We start from the raw sequence: 21,185 nt of genomic DNA, 5'->3' as shown, positions 1-21,185 counted from the left end.
CATGGGCGAGGGTATAATCTCTGAATTATTGATCCCTGAATTAACAGAATACATGCTTGTTACATGCCGGAAAAAGCCCACAGACTAGCTCCTCAGAGACAATGGTACCCGCACACCAGTTAGGTGCTAAGTGGCCATTAATTGTTTAGCCGGCCATTCACCAGCTGTGGAGCTGTGAACCAGAGAGTTACAATTTTACAATTCACCAGAAGGACGGCTGGACGCTCACTTAGGCCACAGACTGATTATCACCTGCCCCCCAGCTGGAGGATGAACTTCAAAGTGGAGAATGGTATAAAAGCACAAGGAAGAATTGTCTCCATTTTCACCTCTCCTCTCCCATCTTTACAGAAGGCAACAATATGCCTTGAAAGGCCACAGGGGCCTTGAACTGGGGAGGACGGTCCAAGGCAGGAAGAGAATCCAATCTGGGTACTTAGAACGGTAAACTGCCTACAACAGCGGGTGGGGTGCGAAAACCTGCTTGCTTCGCATTTTACTTAGATTGGTAAAATTTACGATTTAAACTGCATGTTTTAATTTTATAGTTTTAACCAGTTCTGACCTTTTACATATTTCTCCCTTGTAATCCCTGAAAACCTCCTTGTTCCAGTTAATAAACTGATGTTAGTGTTTTGTCTGGACCTGTGTGTTTTCACTGAAGTGTTTGGGGGATTTGACTTGAGAAAACAAGGCTGTGGTCTAGTCAGATGGGGGATGACCCACTAATTATTGAGTTTGTCCAGCACAGTGAACTGACTGAGCAGTCCAAGATGCAGATTCCCGGGGTGCAAGGCTGGGAGTAGAAAACTGGCTGATGTTGCTGTGTCGTTTAGTAACTTCAAGAGTGTCTGGCTAGTTGCACTCAGTACAGTGCAGCCCGGAGTGAGTTTGAATGCTAGTGGCTGTGTGTGAGCAGAGCATGGAGGGGTTTGTTGTTCACACAGGGATGCAGCAGGACGGATTTGATTTAAATCACAAGTCAGGAAGACTCAATTTAATCATGGTATTCTACATAAAAGTGCATTCTTGTTGGCTGTTATAACCTTAATACATATTCTTCACAACTCATAGATCGATGTAGGTTTCATTTTTAGAAGGTACACACTATACATTTTAAAACAGTGATTTATTTTGAAAACTTTTCAGATGAGTTTTACAGCTATATCAGACAATGAATGATTGTTTGGTTATTTCATTTACCAAAGGTAATTGAAGCAGATATTTATGAAGTCATTGGGAGGTGAACTATCTCCAATTCAACAGGTTAATCACTAATACTTGGATGATTTTCTTGCCATACTGTATTAGGAGGAGAACACCACCAGACAGACATTTAAACTGTTTTATTTAACTAAAACAACAACGTTAAGTATTCTGGATTTTTTTCTTCAACAGCAAAGATATAATATTTTAACAGAAAAGCATATGTCCATCGCTTCTCACATTTATCTCCAGACATCTTCTCCTTGTCCAGATATATTCCGCCTCCAACAGTCTTCTATTCATTCAACTTTTTGAAACTTTGCACTTTTGGAGAGAGGTAAGGGATTGACTCTGTGTACACAAATTTGCAGAGGGACAATAGAGGTGACGTCTGTTATTTCTCAGCTCTATATATTAACAGCATGTTTTCAAATAAATTAACAAGCATGTTACCTCTGGAGACACAAAGCCACAGTTTGAGAACTGAAAAACTAAATATCTCTGATGGGATCTTCTAGACCAGTGGTCTCCAAACTGGGGTGATGATCCCAGGGGGTGCGTGGCAGCAGGAGCGCCACCGGAGGGCACTCCACTGTTTTTTTTCTTTGGCGGCAGCTCTGCATGTCCACAGCTGGTGTTCCCCTCCAGCAGCCCACCTGCGGTAAGTCTTCTGTTCTTTTTCCGTCGGCGGTGCGTCTGCAGTAGGTCTTCTGGTCTTCTTCCATCGGCGGTGCACCTGCGGCTGGTCTTCTTCTGTTGGCGGCGCATCTGCAGCAGATCTTCTGCTCTTCACCTTGGGGGTGCGCGAGCCAAAAAGTTTGGAGACCACTGTTCTAGAATGAGCACTGAGCCCCATTGGGTAGAACTTTTGGAACTGATGTACAAAACTTTTCTTAAACATTACACAAATACAGTGTCTCATACTATAGAATTAGAAATTAAAATCCCTATACCATGATGAGATATCTTTGAGCTATAATGTATCTTAATTAAAACGATCTTTAGATAACTTTTTCCGCAAAAAACATTTTATCAAGAAAATCAGATTTTTTTTATTTAAATTGGATTTTTTAATTAAAAAAAAAACAAAACAAAAACATTGATTTCTATCCACCCTGGGTTGGAGAATTAAGCAGTTCAAAAGTCCAGATTGTAACCTGGGTTATGTTTCACATCCGCTGACTTCTGGGACCCAGCATAGCACCATTGGGCTTTCATCATCCTGCTCCTGAAAGGCAAGCCAGGCAGGGCAAACCAGAGAAGGGGAACCAGCTGACATCATCAACTCCATTGACTTCAGCTAAATTTTGAACTCCCACAGGGATGTGAGATTTGAAATTCTGCTGCCAGCCTTCCCTTCATGCGTCTGTTTCTCTCCAGTGTGGTTTCTCCCATGGTTATTAAGATCTGAGCGCTTACTGAAGCTTTCCCCATGGTCCAAGCATTGAAGGGGTTTCTCTCCAGTATGGATTGTCTGATGTGTCACAAGCCGTGATCTCAGAATGAATCCTTTCCCACACTGAAGGCAGGGTGTCTCTTCCTTGGGATTTGTCTGCTGTGCTCTGGGATCCTTGTCTCCTCCCCCACCATTAATAGATTCATCCACTTTCTTCCCTGGGTGGATTCCCAGAAGCCTCTCTGACCTGTGCCCATTTCCCCAGGCTTCTCCCTACTCCCAGGAATGGGAAAAATTCCCTTCAGGTCCTCCCACAAAGGTCCCCTGTGGTTCCACTTTTCCAGGAACTTCCTCATGATGATTCCCCTCCTTGTTCTCACTCCCTCGCTCAGCACCTGCTGGGAGAGAGACAATCCAGACAGGAGTCATTGTGCTGTGGAGAAACAGGAATAGCAGTGAGAGGAAACCCGACACAAAGACTGAGCAATGGATTCTGCCTCCACATCCCACCCAAATACTTACAAGGAAGGAGAGACGGGAAGGAAACTCCTGCAGCTAAGAGTCTGGGTGGAATAGTGTGAGCGATATCTGCTGACTAGAGCCTTGCTCTGGGTGAGATGAGGAAGAACTGAGTGCGCTTACTCATACCATATTTTGGGATTCTCAACTTTTTCCTTCATTCCCTAGGTGGTTTCTGTGTCAGTCCTCACCTGTATGGGTGCATCTCGGAAGCCTTCTTTTGTTGCCGGCCTGGAGATCGGGAACCCACAGCTCATCCTCTCGTTTCAGCTCAGGTTTGGGAATGGGAAATTCTGTGCAGATGGTGGAATCAGACGAGATCGGGGTGCGTGGAGCATTGGTGGAGTATTTGTCAGAAAGAACATTCCATGAGTGGAACCTGTCCCTGTGCTCTGTTGGAGCAACGTGGAATTCAAGAGGATGAGAAAATGGTCACTGAGCCCCGTTCCACAGATGAAGTTGTCTGGGGAGGTGAGTTGAATTATTACTACACCCTCCTGTGATCTTCTAACCGCCGTGTTGTCTGGCTGTGCGAAACTGGCCACCAGGCGAGTTGCCTCAACCTCCCACCCTGCCATAAACATCTGCCCCTTACTCTCACAGATATTGTGGAGCACACAACAAGCAGCAATTACAATTGGAATATTGGATCTGAGGTCTAACTGAGTCGGTAAACTGCGCCAGCGCGCGTTCAAACATCCAAAAGCACATTCTACCACTATTCTGCACTTGCTCAGCCTGTAGTTGAACTGCTCCTTACTACTGCCCAGGGTTCCTGTGTACGGCTTCATAAGCCATGGCATTAAGGGGTAGGCTGGGTCCCCGAGGATAACTATAGGCATTTCAACATCCCCAACAGTAATTTTCTGCTCTGGGAAGTAAGTCCCTTCCTGCAGCTGTTCAAACAGACCAGAGTTCCTGAAGACGCGAGCGTCATGCACCTTTCCTGGCCATCCCATGCTGATGTCAGTGAAACATCCCTTGTGATCCACCACTGCTTGCAGCACCATGGAAAAGTACCCCTTGTGGTTTACGTATTGGCCGCCCCGGTGTTCCAGGGCCAAGACAGGGATATGGGTTCCGTCTATTGCCCTGCCGCAGTTAGGGAACCCCAGTGCATTAAAGCCAACTACAATGGTCTGCACATTTCCCAAAGTCACAACCCTTGATAGCAGCTGGTCAATGATTGTGTTGGCTACTTGCAGCACAGCAGCCCCCACAGTAGATTTCCCCACTCCAAACTGATTCCCGACTGACTGGTAGCTGTCGGGTGTTGCAAGCTTCCACAGGACTATGGACACTCGCTTCTCAACTGTGAGGGCTGCTCTCATCTTGGTGTGTTTGCGCTTCAGGGCAGGGGACAGCAAGTCACAAAGTTCCATGAAACTATGCATATGAAAGTTTCGCAGCCACTGGGAATCGTCCAATATCGGTCCCACCAGTCTGTGCTTGTTTCCCAGGCCCAGAATCGGCGTTCCACGACATGAACCTGGCCCAACGCCACCATGATCTCCCAATCGCCACATGCCGTGCTTCTAGGAACATCTGTGTCCATGTCCTCATCACTATCGTAATCGCTCTGTCGTCGCTCCCTCGCCTGGTTTTGCAGGTATACACATACTGCTGGATAATGCGCGAGGTATTTAAAATGGTCAAAACCGCAGGGGAGATCTGAGCGGGCTCCATGCTTGCTGCGCTATGGCGCTTGCAAGGGTAATCCTGGAAAAAGGGAGCGAAACGTAGGAGAGCAGAGTGGCAGCGGAAGAGGTGCTGTTCGGTTCACGATAGCCGAAAAAAGGCGGGAAATGGTTGTCTTCTGTAGCTTTCACGGAGGCAGGAGCCCAGGACAGACAACATGGAGAAGCTCGGTAGAGCGGTGAGAGCGGGAGAGCAGAGTTGGTAGCGGAAGCAGTCAATGAGGAAGAGAAAGAGTAGATGCTAATAGAGATGACATAGAAAGACGAGAGGAAATGCGAGGTGGATTCATAGTAGCAGGAGAGAAGCAGTGCACCATCTGCTGAAAGCAGTACGGCCTCTGCACACCAAAAAGGCGTGAAACGATTGCCTGCCGCAGCTTTCACGGCGGGAGGAGCAACGGACGACACACACCCAGAAACACTCGCGAGAATGTTTTTGCTCCACCATGCACTGGGAGCTTAACCCAGAATTCCAACGAGCGGCGGGGACTGCGGGAACTGTGGGATAGCGACCCACAGTGCACTGCTCCGACATTCAATGCTAGCCTCGGTATTGTGGACGCACTCCGCCGAATTCACGCACTTTAGTGGGGACACATAAGACCGACTGTATAAAATCACTTCCGAAAATTCAAATAGAATAATTTCGAAATAATTTTGTACTGTAGATGTAGCCTCAGTCAGCACTCCATTCTTATCTTAAAGCAAGGTTAGAAAACAGCTTCCCATGTAGTTTTCCCATCTGCGTTGCACAATCCCCGCGCCTACAAATCTTCCGATCTTAGGGTTAAGGTTAGCCTGTCTTCTGCTCTGTCTCTTAACAACAGTAAGATGGCTGCTGCAAATCCCCTTTTCCCTTTTCTCACTTCCACATTCCCCCTAGGCTCTTCAGACCCTCCCAGTAACAGCAACTCTGAGCCAAATGCTAGAAATAGAGAAGAACCAAAGGGGCCACTTTCGGGAATTGCCCCCCATTGCAGTGTAAACCCCTCTCCCTTAGCAATAGCTGGAGCCCTCTGGTGGCATCACCTGAAGAATGAGCTGCTCTGGACTCCCCCAGCGGCCCCAAGGGACAGGCAGGCAGAGGCTGATCCCACTGGCCCATCCGCACTTCCCCCATGCCAGAACCAGCAGTGACTCTGGTTTGACTCCTGCGTGGCTGAGATCTGAATCCTGCAGGGAAATCAGACCAGGGCCCCGGGCAGCCCCCAACACTCATGAGACACTGACCCCACCAGCGCGGGTGTGTCTGACAATAACAGACTGGGAGCCAGGTGTGTGGGGGGTGGGGGTGGGGGTTGGGTTTTTGCCTTGTAGCCTCTGTGCTCTGAGGGGTTAGTCCCCTGATCACTCCCAAAGCTGGTTTGACCAGTTCCAGGAGAAGAGCTTCTCTCTACCCCTCCCCGCTTCTGTCCCATGGGGCAGAGAAGCTGCCTTGGCATCTCCCCTTCCTTCTGCCAGCCTCCCCACATCCCCCCTTTCCCTCGCAGTGCCCCCCACTCACATCTTCCCCCATTCCAGCCTCACTCCCCTCAGTCCCACAATCCCCCCGAATCCCCTGCTTTGTCCCATCTTCCCTTCAGTGCACCCCTGCCTCATCCCAGCCTGCCCCCTGCATCCCCAGCACCCACCTTCTGCCCCCCACCCCTGCAGCCCAGTGTGACAGGGGGCACCGCTCCCTGGGGGGGATCTCTCTTACCTTCCCTCCGAGTGGGGCCCCCCTGGGGCAGGGGCCAGGCCCGGAAGGGGGCCCTCACCAGGCTGGGGGCTCTGCCCTGGGAGAGGCTCCCAGGGAGCAGCGGGAAGGGCCCGGCTGGAGGTTCCCCTCTCCCGGCTGCAGCCAGGGCTCCGGGCTCCCAGCACCAGCCGCTGGGGCTCGGGGATCTCGCCAGGAGCCTGGGAGCCAGAGTCATCGCAGCGGCTGCGAGTCACTTCCTGCCGCCTAGACTGACCCCAGCGATCGCTCCCAGCCGCATCCCAGCCCCTCCTGGGTCCTAGCGATAAACCCATCACTCTGCAGCATCTCTGTGTCTGACTTCTGTTACACCCACAGGCTCCCTTCTTGCCTGAGCCAAGTTTGGCATCTAAAGAACAGGGAGTCGCTGCCTATCATTGTTTGGGGTATCGTTCATGGACCTTTAGAGTTCTGGGGCAGCTTCACACGACACTCACAGTCAAAGTCTAGTCGTTCTGGCACCCATGCAGCGAGTTCACAGTTCTCAGCCTCAGCTGCCAGGCTCTGAGGAGTAAACCCAGCAGTTTCCCAGCTCTGTTCCCACAATTTCTCCCCCTCCCAACAGTATCTTACATCTCTGCAGAGATCAGGCGGTGTCGTGGAAATTAACGTTGTGTTTGGATCAGACAATCTGAGGCTCGTTTATTGTACTACAAGCATGCAGGGAGAGACAGCTGCACCAAGCAGCTCTGCAAAGATGAAAAAACAAAAGCTTACATAGATTTGTAACAATATTCAGATAAGCACACTTCCTCATTAATATTTCCTCATTAGGAACACAGCAAAAACAAGTTGTCTGGTTTTAACAAGTTGTTCTTTTACGGTTAACGGCTTTCTTAAGATTAGCTGTTGCAATTATGTTTCTCGGAGCTCCCTCATTCCCCCCGCCCCTCAGCTCTTTATCATGTACACAGTTAACTTGACCAAAGTTTGCGCCCACTTAATTTTGCTTTTACAGGCAGTAACTTCATTTCCATTTCAGTCTCTGCTTCTCACATTCTGAATCTAGTTCTCACCATCAGTGTTCCTGCTGTGAGATACTGATCACGGTCATTGTTCAAACCACACACAAAAATCTCACAACAAAGGGTTAGATAAACATTAAAATAAAATAAAATCTAAAAAAGGACAATTCTGGCAAATGACCATTTGTCTCTTGAAATCTGCAATAAATCTGAACTACATCCTGTCAAACTAAACTAATATCAAAGTACGTGACCTCACGGCCTTCACAAAGAGAGAAAAATCCACAGTCCAGGGTGGGCTATAAAATGATTTCACATTCATAAAGTGAAATCTCAAACAATCCTTTAAGACTTAAAATCAGGGGAAGAAATTTACCCATTTTCTTCTGAAGTGGCTAAACCAGCTTCATTTCTCACCCCATTATTCGGCTGTATGAGTTACAAAAGTTTAGCATCATCATAACAAAAGAAAGAGAAAGAAAAACAAAAAAACCTTCCCATCTATAAATGATCTGGACCAAACCTAGAAAAAGCCAGAAAGCAATTTTACCAATAGATGGAAACAGGGCTATAAAATCTGAAGGTCCAACTGTGCTTTGAAGCTCATTGAGATTTCCCTGCCCACTCCAGGTCTGTGACACTTCCTTCTCCAGCCCTCCAGAGTCTGACTAAGATCATAGACATCAAAGCTGTGACTCCTAAGCATGGAGAGCCAGGCACAGGGTGGTACGTGACACCTTGGGAGGCGGAGGGATAGAACGGAGGCAGGTTAAACTTTCCATGGCTGGGACAGAGGCTGCTGTGTGGAGAGTGGAGCGTGACAGTGACAGGGGAAGGAGGTTTCAGAATGGTAGCTGTATTAGTCTGTATCCACAAAAAGAACGAGGAGTACTTGTGGCACCTTAGAGAGTAACAAATTTATATGGGCATAAGCTTTCGTGGGCTATGACCCACTTCATCAGATGCATAGAGTGGAGCATACAGTAGGAAGACGTTCTCTGTATATATCTCGGGAGTCTGTCCTATCTGGGGGACTCTCTTTCCCCCCTGCCATGATACAGATCTGGAAGCCTACTTTCATCGTCTCCGACTCAAGGGATATTTTCAACACACCACTGATCAGAGTACTGGCCCACAGGAACCCTCCTACCAACACTACAAGGAAAAGAATGCCACGTGGGCTCCTCCTGAGGGTAGAAATGACAGACTGGACTTCTACACAGAGTGCTTCTGCAGACGTGCACAGGCTGAGATTGTGAACAAACAGCGTCACTGGCCCCTGTTGTGGAAAAAACCACCACGCGTTGTTTTTTGGATCAGAACAGCCTGGGGCTCCTTTATTAGGATACAAGCATGCAGGGAGAGAAACAGCAGGCCACACGCAGGTGCCAAGCTGCTCTCTGGCTCTCCTCCAATAACACACAAACTTATATAGGTTCGTAATTGCTTTCAAACAAATATACTTCCCCATCAATATTTTTCCAACACTCAAGCCTCATTAATAATGCCTTATAAGGAATATAGCAAAACAACTCCATATTAGTACAGCAAAAACTTGTTTATCAGCGGTAATAAAATCTGCGGTTAATTGGTGCAATATTGCGGCTGGGGGTTTTTACAGAGCTGGCTGGTGCAATAACGTGCAGTTGGGGACTTTTCGGATGCTGCTTGGTCCCGCTCAGCCCCCCTTCCAGCCCCTAGTCACGTACCCACAGTGGTTTAACTGATTATCTGTGTCAACAGACACAGGCCTACTGCACTTTATTATGCTGGCCTAAGTCACACAGGACACAGGACTGTAGGTTTTTTGCGTTACAGCATTTCCATAAATAAGCTTTCCTCTCTATAGATCAAGTTTAGGCCTGAGAAATTGCCCGCACACCCCATAACCTCAGCCACACAGAACACAACGCCATCCACGGCCTCAGAAACAACCCTGACATTCTAATCAAAGGGGCTGACAAAGAAGGTGCTGTAGTCATCATGAACAGTCGGATTATGAACAGGAGGCTGCCAGGAAACCTTCCAACACCACATTCTACAGGCCACTGTCCTCCGATCCCACTGAGGGGATCAACTGCTCAAAAAACTCCCTGCTATAGCATGGGAACAAATCTACACAGACACACCTCTAGAGCCCCGACCTGGGGTATTCGATCTGCTACCCAAGATCCATAAACCTGGAAATCCTGGACGCCCCATCGTCTCAGGCATCGGCACTCTTACAGCAGGATTATCTGGCGATGTGGACTCTCTCCTCAGACCCAACTCTACCAGCACTCCCAGCTATTTTCGAGACACCACTGACTTCCTGAGGAAACTACAACGTATTGGTGATCTTCCTGAAAACACCATCCTGGCCACCACGGATGTAGAAGCTCTTTACACCAATATTCCACACGAGGATGGGCTACAAGCTGTCAGGAACATTATCCCTGATGAGGCCATGGCACATCTGGTGGCTGAGCTTTGTGACTTTGTCCTCACCCACAACCATTTCAGATTTGGGGACAATTTATACCATCAAGTCAGCGGGACTGCTAGGAGTACCCGCATGGCCCCACAGCATGCCAACATCTTTATGGCTGACTTAGAACAACGCTTCCTCAGCTCTCGTCCCCTAGCGCCCCCTCCTCTATTTGCGCTACATTGAGGACATCTTCATCCTATGGACCCATGGGAAGGAGGCCCTTGAAGAATTCCACCTGGATTTCAACAATTTCCACCCCAGCATCGACCTCAGCCTGGACCAGTCCATACAAGAGATCCTGGACACTACAGTGCAAATAAGTGATGGTCACATAAATACCACCCTATACTGAAAACCTACTGACCTCTATACTTACCTACATGCCTCCAGCTTCCATCCGGGACACATCACACGATCCATTGTCTACAGCCATGCCCCAAGATACAACCGCATTTGCTCCAATCCCTCAGGCAGAGACAAACACCTACAAGATCTATATCAAGCATTCTTAAAACTACAATACTCCCCTGGGGAAGTGAGGAAACAGACTGACAAAGGAAGATGGAGACCCAGAAGTCACCTACTACAGGACAGGCCCAACAAGGGAAATAACAGAACACCACTGGCCATCATGTACAGCCCCCAGCTAAAACCTCTCCAGTGCATCATCAACGATCTACAACCTATCCTGGAAAATGATTCCTCATTCTCACAGACCGTGGGAGGCAGGCCAGTCCTCGCTTACAGACAGCTCCCAATCTGAAGCAAATACTCACCAGCACCACACCACAGAAACACTAACCCAGGAACCAATTCCTGCAGCAAATCCCGTTACCAACCTCTGTCCCCATATCCACTCTAGCGACACCGTCATAGGACCCAACCATATCAGCCATGTCATCAGGGGCACGTTCACGTGCACACCGACCAATGTGATGTATGCCATCATGGGCCAGCAATGCCCCTCTGCCATGTACATTGGCCAAACCGGACAGTCTCTATGTAAAAGAATAAATGGACACAAATCAGACATCAGGAATGGTAACATACAAGAGCCAGTAGGAGAACATTTCAATCTCCCTGGACATTCAGTAACAGATTTAAAAGTAGCCTTCAACCAAAAAACTTGAAAAACAGACTTCAGAGAGAAACTGCAGAGCTACAATTCATTTGCAAACTTAACACCATCAATTTGGGCCTGAATAGGGACTGGGAGTGGCTGGCTCACTACAAAAGCAATTTTCCCTCTCTTGGTATTGACCCCTCCTCATCAGTCACTGGGAGTGGTCCACATCCACCCTGATTGAATTGGCCTTGTCGGCATTGGTTCTCCACTCGTAAGGTAACTCCCTTCTCCTCATGGGCCAGTATATTTCTGCCTGTATCTGTAATTTTCACTCCATGCATCTGAAGTGGGTTTTTTTACCCACGAACGCTTATGCCCAAATAAATCTGTTAGTCTTTAAGATGCCACCAGACTCCTCCTTTTGTTATGAAGGGCTGATTTCCAATGGAAACCATTCCTGCAGTCCAGGCATTTATAGTGTCTCTCTTCTGTGTGCATTCTTCAATGATTATTAAGGTTTCTGCTGTTACTGAAGCTTTTCCCACATGCCAAGCATTTATAAACTCTCTGTCCTGTGTGGCTTGCCTGATGTGTAACAAGGCCTGATCTGAGTCAATTACATGCAAGCTGCTTAACCCTTTCTTGTCATGTGTCACAGAAGTTTAGATCCTGTGTGGATTCTCCCATGTTTAATGAGGAATGATCTCCATGTGAAACTTTTCCCACAGTCCAAGCACTTATAGAGTCACTCTCCTGTGTGGATTCTCTGATGTTTCACCAGGGTTGATCTCCGAGTGAAACTTTTCCCACAGTCCAAGCACCTGTGGGGTCTCTCTCCTGTGTGGATTGCCTGATGTTTAACAAGGTCTGACTTTCGTATGAAACTTTTCCCACAGTCCAAGCACTTGTGGGGTCTCTCTCTTGTGTGGATTACCTGATGTTGAACAAGCTGTGACCTCTTTATGAAACCTTTCCCACAGACCAAGCACTTGTTGGGTCCCTCTCCTGTGTGGATTGCCTGATGATAAACAAGCTCTGACCTTCGTATGAAACTTTTCCCACAGTCCAAGCACTTGTGGGGTCTCTCTCCTGTGTGGATTGCCTGATGTTGAACAAGGTGTGACCTTCTTAGGAAACTTTTCCCACAATCCAAGCACTTGTGGGGTCTCTCTCCTGTGTGGAATGCCTGATGACAAACGAGGTCTGGCCTTCGTATGAAGCTTTTCCCACAGTCCAAGCACTTGTGGGGTCTCTCTCCTCTGTGGAGTGCCTGATGTTCAACAAGGTTTGACCTTCTTATGAAACTTTTCCCGCAGTCCAAGCACTTGTGGGGTCTCTCTCCTGTGTGGATTGCCTGATGTTTAACAAGATGTGACCTCTGCATGAAACTTTTCCCACAGTCCAAGCACTTGTGGGGTCTTTCTCCTGTGTGGCTTGCCTGATGATTAACAAGCGCCGACCTCCATGTGAAACTTTTCCCACATTGTAAGCACTTATGGGATCTCTCTTCTGTGTGGATTGCCTGATGTTGAACAAGGTCTGACCTTTGCATGAAACTTTTCCCACAGTCCAAGCACTTGTGGGGTTCCTCTCCTGTGTGGCTTTTCTTATGTGACTTTTGTGCCGACTTTGAACTGAAACCTTTCCCGCACTCAAGGAACTGAATGGGCTTCTCTCCAGTGTGGCTTCTCCCATGGTTATTAAGATCTGTGCGCTTATTGAAGCTTTTCCCACGGTCCAAGCATTGAAGGGGTTTCTCTCCAATATGGATTGTCTGATGTGTCACAAGCCGTGATCTCACAGTGAATCCTTTCCCACAGTGAAGGCAGTGCCAGGGTGTCTCTTCCTTGGGATTTGTCTGCTGCACTCTGGGATATTTGTCTTGTCCTCCACCGTTAAGAGATTCATCCACTTTGTTTCTGGGGTGGTTTCCTGGAAGCCTCTCTGACCTGTGCCAATTTCCGCAGGATTCTCCCTCAGAGCACTGGGAAAAATTCCCTTCAGGTCCTCCCACAAAGGTCCCCTGTGGTTGCACTTTTCCAGGAACTTCCTGATGATGATTCCCCTCCTGGTTCTCACTCCCTCGCTCAGCGCCTGCTGGGAGAGAGACAATCCAGACAGAAGTCATTGTGCTGGGGAGAAAGAGGAATAGCACTGAGGGAAAACCCAAAAGAAAGACTGAGCAATTGGATTCTGCCTCCACATCCCACCCAAACACTAACAGGGAAGGAAAGCTGGGAAGCAAACTCCTGCAGCTAAGAGGCTGGGTGGAATGCCGTGAGCGATAACTGCTGACTACAGTCCTCTCCTGGCTGAGATGAGGAAGAACTGAGGGCATTACTCACACCTTATTTTGGGATTCTCAACTTTTCCCTTCATTCCCTTGATGGTTTCGGTGTCAGTCCTCACCTGTGCGGGTGCATCTCAGAAGCCTTCCTTCCTCGCAGGCCTGGAGATCGGGCACCCACGGCTCTTCCCCTTGCTCCAGCCAGGCGATCAGCTCGGGTTTGGGAATGGGAAATCCTGTGCAGAGGGTGAAATCAGACCGGATCAGGGTGCATGGAGCGTTGGTGGAGTATTTGTCACTAAGGACATTCCCTGTGCTCTGCTGTAGGAACGTGGAATCCAAGGGGATGGGGAAATTATCACTGAGCCCTGTTCCACAGAGGAAATTCTCTGTGGAGGTGAGTTGAATTATTACTACACCCTCACTAGGCGAACGCAGGATCTGTGCGCTCTGGGGACCTTGCTGACTCACACACAGCTCTGCACTTAAACCCCTTCCTCTTTCTAAACCTGCAGAACCCAGAGCCCTCCCTATGCCTGGAGCTATTCCCAAGGAGGGAGGTGAACAGGGATTGTATGTGCAGCCAAGAAACACAGACAGGACAATGCTAGATTTATGCCCCTTTGAAAGCTGGAGGGGTGGGGATGGTTTAGCTTGTCCACTGGGTTTTGACACCCTTCTCCCACTGGAGAGGGCACGGAGATGCAAGTCTTTCTTACATGGCAGCTGTGCATTATGGAACCCATTTGCCTCTGATCTAACTGACCAGGGAAGAACCTGACCACATTCAGATATGCAGGTCCCACGACTTCTAATAACCGAGTGGACGGGAATCCCTTACCCAGCGAGGTCACCATCTCGTAGTTCTCCTGCATGACGTCCCTGTAAAGGGCTCTCTGAGCGGGGTCCAGCAGAGCCCCCTGGCCCTTGGTGAAATAAATAGCTACATCCTCAAAGGTCACTGGCATCTGAAACAGCAAGAGTCCCTCACTCAGCACGGGCTGCCCCAGATACAATCCCACTAGTCATGGGAAAGGAAAAAAAACGTGAAGCTGTGGGAAGGCCAGAGTAGCAGAATCCCACCCCCACCCTGCTCAGAGCAGCCAGGAGGCTTCAGGGGGTGGTGAGAAGGTGAGAACTTCTTGTCCCCACCAGCACATGGAGCAGGGCAGGGTTTTCTCATTTCCCACACACCTGCCAGCCAGAGGCTGATACGGGAAGCAGAGCTCTGAGCTGGGGACAGGGACAGGAATCCCGACAGCTTCCCTTCGTATTTCACAGCAGCCTCTGGCCAGTGGGTTCAGGCTCCAGCACTGGGAGTCTGGAAAATGTTCCCAGCCCTGCTGAGGGGGGTTATATCCTGTTTCAGAAATGGGGGAATGTCCCCTCTCCCCTCCCCTGACACCAGTGGGCCCACTCAGAAAATCAGCAGGTTTCTCACACCCTTTCTCCTACCTGCCTCTCCCTCCTCCAGCTCAGCAGCTCCCTGAAAATCCCCTACCTGCGTTGGCTCCATCACAGCCATTTCCCTTCCCTGTGCCCTGGAAGATGGGACGATCTGGAGCGACACGTGGACGTGATTCCTCAGCCTGTCGGGTCGAGAGGGGTGGTTACAGAAGGGGCTTCTGTCCATGTCGCCCCCAGATTCCTGTGGAAGAAACAGACTCTTCACTCTTGTGTTTGTTAGCAGCAAGTCAGAGGCAGTGTATTTCAAGCAATTGCAGGGGAAGCCTAGGGACACGGGGGTTCCCTTCTTTTGGCAGGTCTCCAAAGTACAACAGTGTAAGGCATGTATTTATAGGTTCCCGTCACCAGGGCCGGCTCTAGGCACCAGCCAAGGAAGCAGGTGCCTGGGGCGGCCAGTCTGAAGGGGTGGCTTTCCGGCCGTTCTGCAGGGGGGCACTCGGGCCACTTTTTGTTCCTTCTTTTGGCGGCACGGCTGTGGCAGGTTTCTTTTTTTTTGCTTCGCCACTTGCAGTTGCAAAAAGCTCGAGCTGGCCCTGCCCATCACATATGTCAACGGATACAGCTGTTCCGTTTATACATTTTCCTTTCCATTATCTCAGTCAGCACTCCATTCTTATCTTAAAGCAAGCTTAGAAAACAGCTTCCCATGTGGTTTTCCCATCCGCCTCGCACAATCCCCGCGTCTACAAAACTCGCAATGTTAGGATTAAGATTAGCCTGTCTTCTGCTCTGTCTCTTAATAACAGTAAGATGGCTGCTGCAAATCCCCTTTTCACACTTCCACATTCCCCCCGTGATCTTCAGACCCTCCCAGTAACAGAAACTCTGAACCAAATGCTAGAAATAGAGAAGAACCAAAGGGGCCACTTTCGGGAATTGCCCCCCATTGCAGTGTAAACCCCTCTCCCTTAGCAATAGCCGGAGCCCTCTGGTGGCATCACCTGAAGAATGAGCTGCTCTGGACTCCCCCAGCGGCCCCCAGGGACAGGCAGGGAGAGGCTGATCCCATTGGCCCATCCGCACTTCCCCCATGCCAGAACCAGCAGTGACTCTGGTCTGACTCCGGTGTGGCTGAGATCTGAATCCTGCAGGGAAATCAGACCAGGGCCCCGGGCAGCCCCCAACACTCATGAGACACTGACCCCACCAGCGCGGGTGTGTCTGACAATAACAGACTGGGAGCCGGGGACGGGGGCTGGGTTGGGTTTTTGCCTTGTAGCCTCTGGGCCCTGACAGGTTAGTCCCCTGATCACTCCCAAAGCTGGTTTGACCAGTTCCGGGAGGAGAAGAGCTTCTCTCCGCCCCTCCCAACTCTTGTCCCATGGGGCGGAGAAGCTGCCTTGGCATCTCCCCCCGCTCCCCACATCCCCCCCTTCCCTCGCAGTGCCCCCCACTCACATCTTCCCCCATTCCCGACCTCGCTCCCCTCAGCCCCACAGTCCCCGATCCTCCTCCATTGCACCATCTTCCCTTCCGTGCACCCCTGCCCCCATCCCAGCCTGCCCCCGGCATCCCCTGCACCCGCCTCCGGCCCCTCTTTATCCTCCTCCCCCTGCAGCCCAGATGTGACGGGGATGGGCCCCGCTGCAAGGGGGGGATGGGCGGGTCTCTCTTACCTTCCCCCCGAGCGGGGCCCCCCGGGGCAGGGGCCGGGCCGGGAAGGGGCCCTGGCCCGGCTGGGGGCTCTGCCCTGGGAGAGGCTCCCGGGGAGCAGCGGGCAGGGCCCGGCTGGAGGTTCCCCTCTCCCGGCTGCAGCCCGGGCTCCGGGCTCCCAGCACCAGCCTCCGGGGCTCGGGGATCTCGCCGGGAGCCTGGGAGCCAGAGTCCCCGCAGCGGCTGCGAGTCACTTCCTAGGCCGGGCTGAGCCCCGCGATCGCTCCCCCCAGAGCCGCCCCCCAGCCGCTCCTGGGTCCTAGCGATCAACGCTTCACCTTGCTCTTCGCCTCTCTGTGCTTGGCTGTTAACTCACAGACTTTAAGGTTAGAAGGGACCATCATGAGCATCGAGCCCAGGGATTCTCACAACCAAATTTTTGGTGGCCTCAGAGGGTGGCCAGCAACTCTCGCTGATGCCCGCTCTGACACTTGCCCCTATAATCCCAATTAACTTTACTAGAAACCAATCAATATGCACAGAGGTAAGAGGGGGGAACACTCCTCCTAGTGTGGGGAACTTTTCTGGCTTCTACGGAGCCCCAGTGGAATTGGCTAGCGAAAGGGTCTGAATCCTTTACCCAGAGGCCTGCATGACCTCAAGGACCCCTCCCCCCGGCCCGCTTCCACTCTGAACCAGTAACCCCAAGGCTGGGCCCAGGGCTCCTGAGGCGCTCCACCCCCAATCTTGTGATCACTCAGGACAGCTGTCCCCATTGTGGGGTGTTCTCTCCACTTTGGATGCTTCCTTCATCATTGCACAGAGCTAAGAACAAATACAATTTATTAAACAGGAAGTAATACAAAAAATAAGGAGAAAAGTGGGAAAGATGAAAGGAAAACATGTCACCCCGCTCTGTGGGAGGGAACCCCAAACAACCCTCTCTGGAATGCTAGGGCACTTCACAGTCTGTCCCTCCCACGTCCCAGGCCCTGGCTGTGCTGCAGGCATGCCCAGGGTTGGACACTAACTCTGGTGTTGGCCACACGCCCTCAGGCTCTAGGTGGTAGGATCCTTCTTCCTAGCGTCAGCCTCTTCCTGTCAGGGTTATGATCCCCCCCACAGTCTGGCCTGCAAGGCTTCTTGGCTGAGGGCCTCTCCTTGCCCTGGGCCCTTTGCCCAGGGTCCCCTTTGCTCACTGCTCCCGACTGCTCCAGTTTCCCTCTGCCTCCAGCCCAGCCCAGCCCTCCTCTCTCCTTAGCCCCTCCTGCTCTGCTCTCCCCAGCCAGCTCCAGCTGACACAAAGGAGAGGACCCCACTGCTGACTCCGTCATTGGCCTGCCTGCCCTGTCAATCAGACTGACCTACAGCATTGACTCCTCTCTCTTGTCAGTCTCAGGATCTTCATTTCTCATTGGCCCTTCCCTTTTCTTTTGGTATTAGGAGACGGCCAACTGATTAAGACGGCCAACTAATGGCCAGCCCATTAAGTTTCAGTCAGGGGCCAACAATCCCCTTACTCCTATAAACATGAAAATCAAAATTTATTTATTGCTAGCTAGTAAATCTGCTGCTGTGAAAAATGGTATTTCTATATTTGCTAAAATTTTTCCACAACCTCTCAGCTAGCGACTCGGGTTGCTAACTTGGTAATATTTAAAAAAATGGACACCCAAGCAGGAGTGCTGCAACCTCCCCTGCCCCGCCTCTTCCCCCCCCACCCGAGGTCCCATCCCCACCCCACCTCTTCCCAGCAAGGCCCTGTTCCGACTCCACCTCTTCCTCCAAGGGTCTACCCACCCCCCATTTCTTCCCCCCCCCCCCCCCCCGCCCAGGTCAGGAGGAACTTGTCTGTGGAGCCGGGGCTGGGAGCTGCAGCTGCCAGTGCAGGTAGGAGGCAGCCTCGGCTGAGTAGGGTCTGGTGCGAGTGATGACCCAGTGCCTCCCCACCCGCAGTAACTCGACTTTGGGTGTCCGGTCAATAGATGTGATCGGAGACTGTCAGGTCCCCTTTTCAACTGGACTTCATGGTTGAAAACCGGGCACCTGGCCACCCTAACAGCACCCAATGTGCAAGAAGTGCTGGGAACGCGTCAGGGACAACTGTAACCAGGGGGCAGGTGGGTTAGACTCAGTTCTGACCAGCAGAGAAGAATTCATTGCTCTAGCTGAAATTACTGTAAAGTAGGCTTCAGAGTAGCAGCCGTGTAAGTCTGTATTTGCAAAAAAAAATAAAAGGGGGTACTTGTGGCACCTTAGAGACTAACAAATTTGTTAGTCTCTAAGGTGCCACAAGTACCCCCTTTTATTTTTTTTGCAAAGTGGGTGCACAACTAAAGACTGCACTCAGAGTAGTTATTTATGGTCTGGTGTCAAACTGGGAGGGGAACGGTGCGGGGGAGGGAGAAGCCCCAGGTGGCCTCCCTCACCTCACTCTTTATGGCGAAGAGGGAGTGGAGGGGGGCAGCCCAGCAGGGAACGGGGCCTAGATGGGGGGCAGTTCACATAGAGCTTGTAGGGCAGCCCCATTCCTGGGAGAGAGCTGCTGCTGGAGTTGAGAGCCTGGGCTCTTAGCTCCCCACGCTGCCCCCAGTGGAAGTGCTCCTGGTGAGGACACACCCCACCGACCCAAGGAGGGTAGTGTGGACACAGTCTACCGCAGTCATTACCGTGGTAGCTATAAGTGAACCTAATACAGGTCAACTTAGGTTTGGAGTGTAGATGTACCCTTACAAGCAAAAGGATTTCTCACCCCCAAAAGCTTTCAGCAGTCCATGCTCATTGGAAAGCCTTCCAGCTCGGACCACTCCGCCAGCTCAATGATGCTGTTATCTTTGAAGCAATTTTGCTGCTGTGAGTAGAGAGAGGGGAGGGGAGGTGGACAGAGCCCTTCCCCTTCTTATACTCAAAAAGAAAAAGGAGGACTTGTGGCACCTTAGAGCCTAACTAATTTATTTGAGCATAAGCTTTTGTGAGTTACAGCTCACTTCGGATGTATAAAAGTGGAAAATGCAGTGAGGATGTTTTTATATATACAGACCATGAAAAAATGGGTGTTTATCACTTCAAAAGGTTCTCTCCCCACCCCACTCTCCTGCTGGTAATAGCTTCTCTAAAGTGATCACTCCCCTTACAATGTGTATGATAATCAAGGTGGGCCATTTCCAGCACAAATCCAGGGTTTAACAAGAATGTTGGGGACAGGGGGGTAGGAGAAAACAAGGCGAAATAACCATTCCCGCTCTCTACAAGCCTATGGCATACATCAGTAACAATCATGGTTACCCCACGTCTGGGTTTTCCCAGAGAGCGCCTCTTTTTTGAGTCTGCTGAGTACAGATTTCCACTAACAGCAAATGTCCCCATAATTTGCAGAGCAGACACACTGCAGCTCAAAAAGAAGCCCTGATTGGTCCACTTCCCAACTGGTCCATTCCTTGCATCCAGCCAATTGGTGCATTCCCCTGCACCTGATTGATTGCTGCCAGGTCCTGCCCACCCAGGCCTCAGCTCCCAGTCCTGGGGAGGGGGTCCCGGAGGTAGGTGTTGATTGACAGCTGTTGCTGCGTTCTGGGCTTGTGCCAGCCCCCTGCCACTGTGACAGGGACTGACACTGCCCTCATGTCACCGGGTGCAGACTCACCACTGCGGCACCTCCTGCTGGTTGTCCAGGGAATTCTCAGTCCATCAGCAGGGCATTTTCCTCTGGTAGGGTCTCACGCTCTGTCATTGCTTCGCTGTCTCCATCTCTTCGGTATCTGGATCTGCATCGCTCCTGGACCACAGTGTCCTCTTCAGGGTATGGCCCTCCAGCTGTGCCCCAAACTCCGTTCTCCCCCTTCTGGGGTGTAAATGTTTGCTGTAGTGGGATACTACTGTGAGTATCCAATTCAGGATGAACTGTTGAGAGAAAGGGCAGGCACAGCCCAAGACTGGTAGTCATTCACTCACAAGGTACACGAAACCAGCCAAAAAAGAGAACTTCTGACTTCATTAGCCAGAATGATGACACAGGGAAGCAATTCCCTCAAAGTACTACAGTCCCATTGTATCACCACTAGAAGCATTGCTTATAGGGATGAGTGGTTATTAAAACCAATGTCCCCAGTTAAAGGTTCTCCTGATCCCAAAGGATCAGCTACACACCCAGGTCAATATAAAGATCAGATCTTACCCAGAAATCATGCTGTTGCCAATCCTTTAATATCAAAAATTTAAAAGTTTATTAATTAAAAGAAAGGTGAGAGTTCAAATTGGTCCAAGGAATCAAATACATACAATAATCACACAGTTCTTGATTCAGGCTTATAGCAGTGATGGAATAAACTGCTGGCTTAAGTCGAGCGTCTGGTTCCTCCCAATGATTTGGGAGGACCTCTGTTCCCTGGGTAGAACGCTACCCTTGGGATAAGTGCATAGTCCAGAAGTTTGAGCAGCAGAGAAGCTGGAGCAGGAAAGAGGCAAGATGGAGATGTTTCCAGGGCCTTTTATATCTTCTTTTGTCATGTGGAGGGAATCCCATTGTTCTTACTGTGGAAAAGAACAGTAAGAAGTGGTGGTTCATGTGACTGGACACTATCATGGGCAAATCACCTGCCCAGGCATGACTCAGTTCTTTACAGGTAGAAGCCATAGCCCACAGGCTAATTTGAATGTTCCTAGGAAGCATCATCAGATGTGGATTGGCGTCTCCAAGGCCCATTGTCAGTCATGTACTTCTTGATGGGCCACTCAATTTGAATAGTTCCTTCACAATATGCTGGCCAACTGCTTCACTGGTGCTA

The 21,185-nt window shown here is 50.3% G+C and overlaps 3 protein-coding genes across 3 annotated transcripts in view; 1 reads left to right on the top strand and 2 right to left on the bottom strand.

Annotated features, from left to right (window-relative positions):
- The window catches only part of LOC144274660 (uncharacterized), a 52,756-nt gene extending 36,171 nt beyond the window's left edge, over nucleotides 1–16,585 (bottom strand). The window contains 5 exon segments of the mRNA XM_077833663.1: nucleotides 11,742–13,151; nucleotides 13,464–13,577; nucleotides 14,183–14,309; nucleotides 14,843–14,989; nucleotides 16,425–16,585. Coding sequence (XP_077689789.1) covers nucleotides 11,742–13,151; nucleotides 13,464–13,577; nucleotides 14,183–14,309; nucleotides 14,843–14,974 — 1,783 coding nt within the window. The 5' untranslated portion in view covers nucleotides 14,975–14,989; nucleotides 16,425–16,585.
- Nucleotides 1–21,185, bottom strand: part of LOC144274657 (uncharacterized) — a 138,438-nt gene that overhangs the window by 74,453 nt on the left and 42,800 nt on the right.
- Nucleotides 1–21,185, top strand: part of LOC144274658 (uncharacterized) — a 168,155-nt gene that overhangs the window by 106,519 nt on the left and 40,451 nt on the right. The window lies entirely within an intron of this gene.

This window comes from Eretmochelys imbricata, chromosome 14 (genome assembly GCF_965152235.1).
Source record: "Eretmochelys imbricata isolate rEreImb1 chromosome 14, rEreImb1.hap1, whole genome shotgun sequence".
Lineage (NCBI taxonomy): Eukaryota > Metazoa > Chordata > Testudines > Cheloniidae > Eretmochelys > Eretmochelys imbricata.
This window is presented reverse-complemented; position numbering and strand designations above follow the sequence as displayed.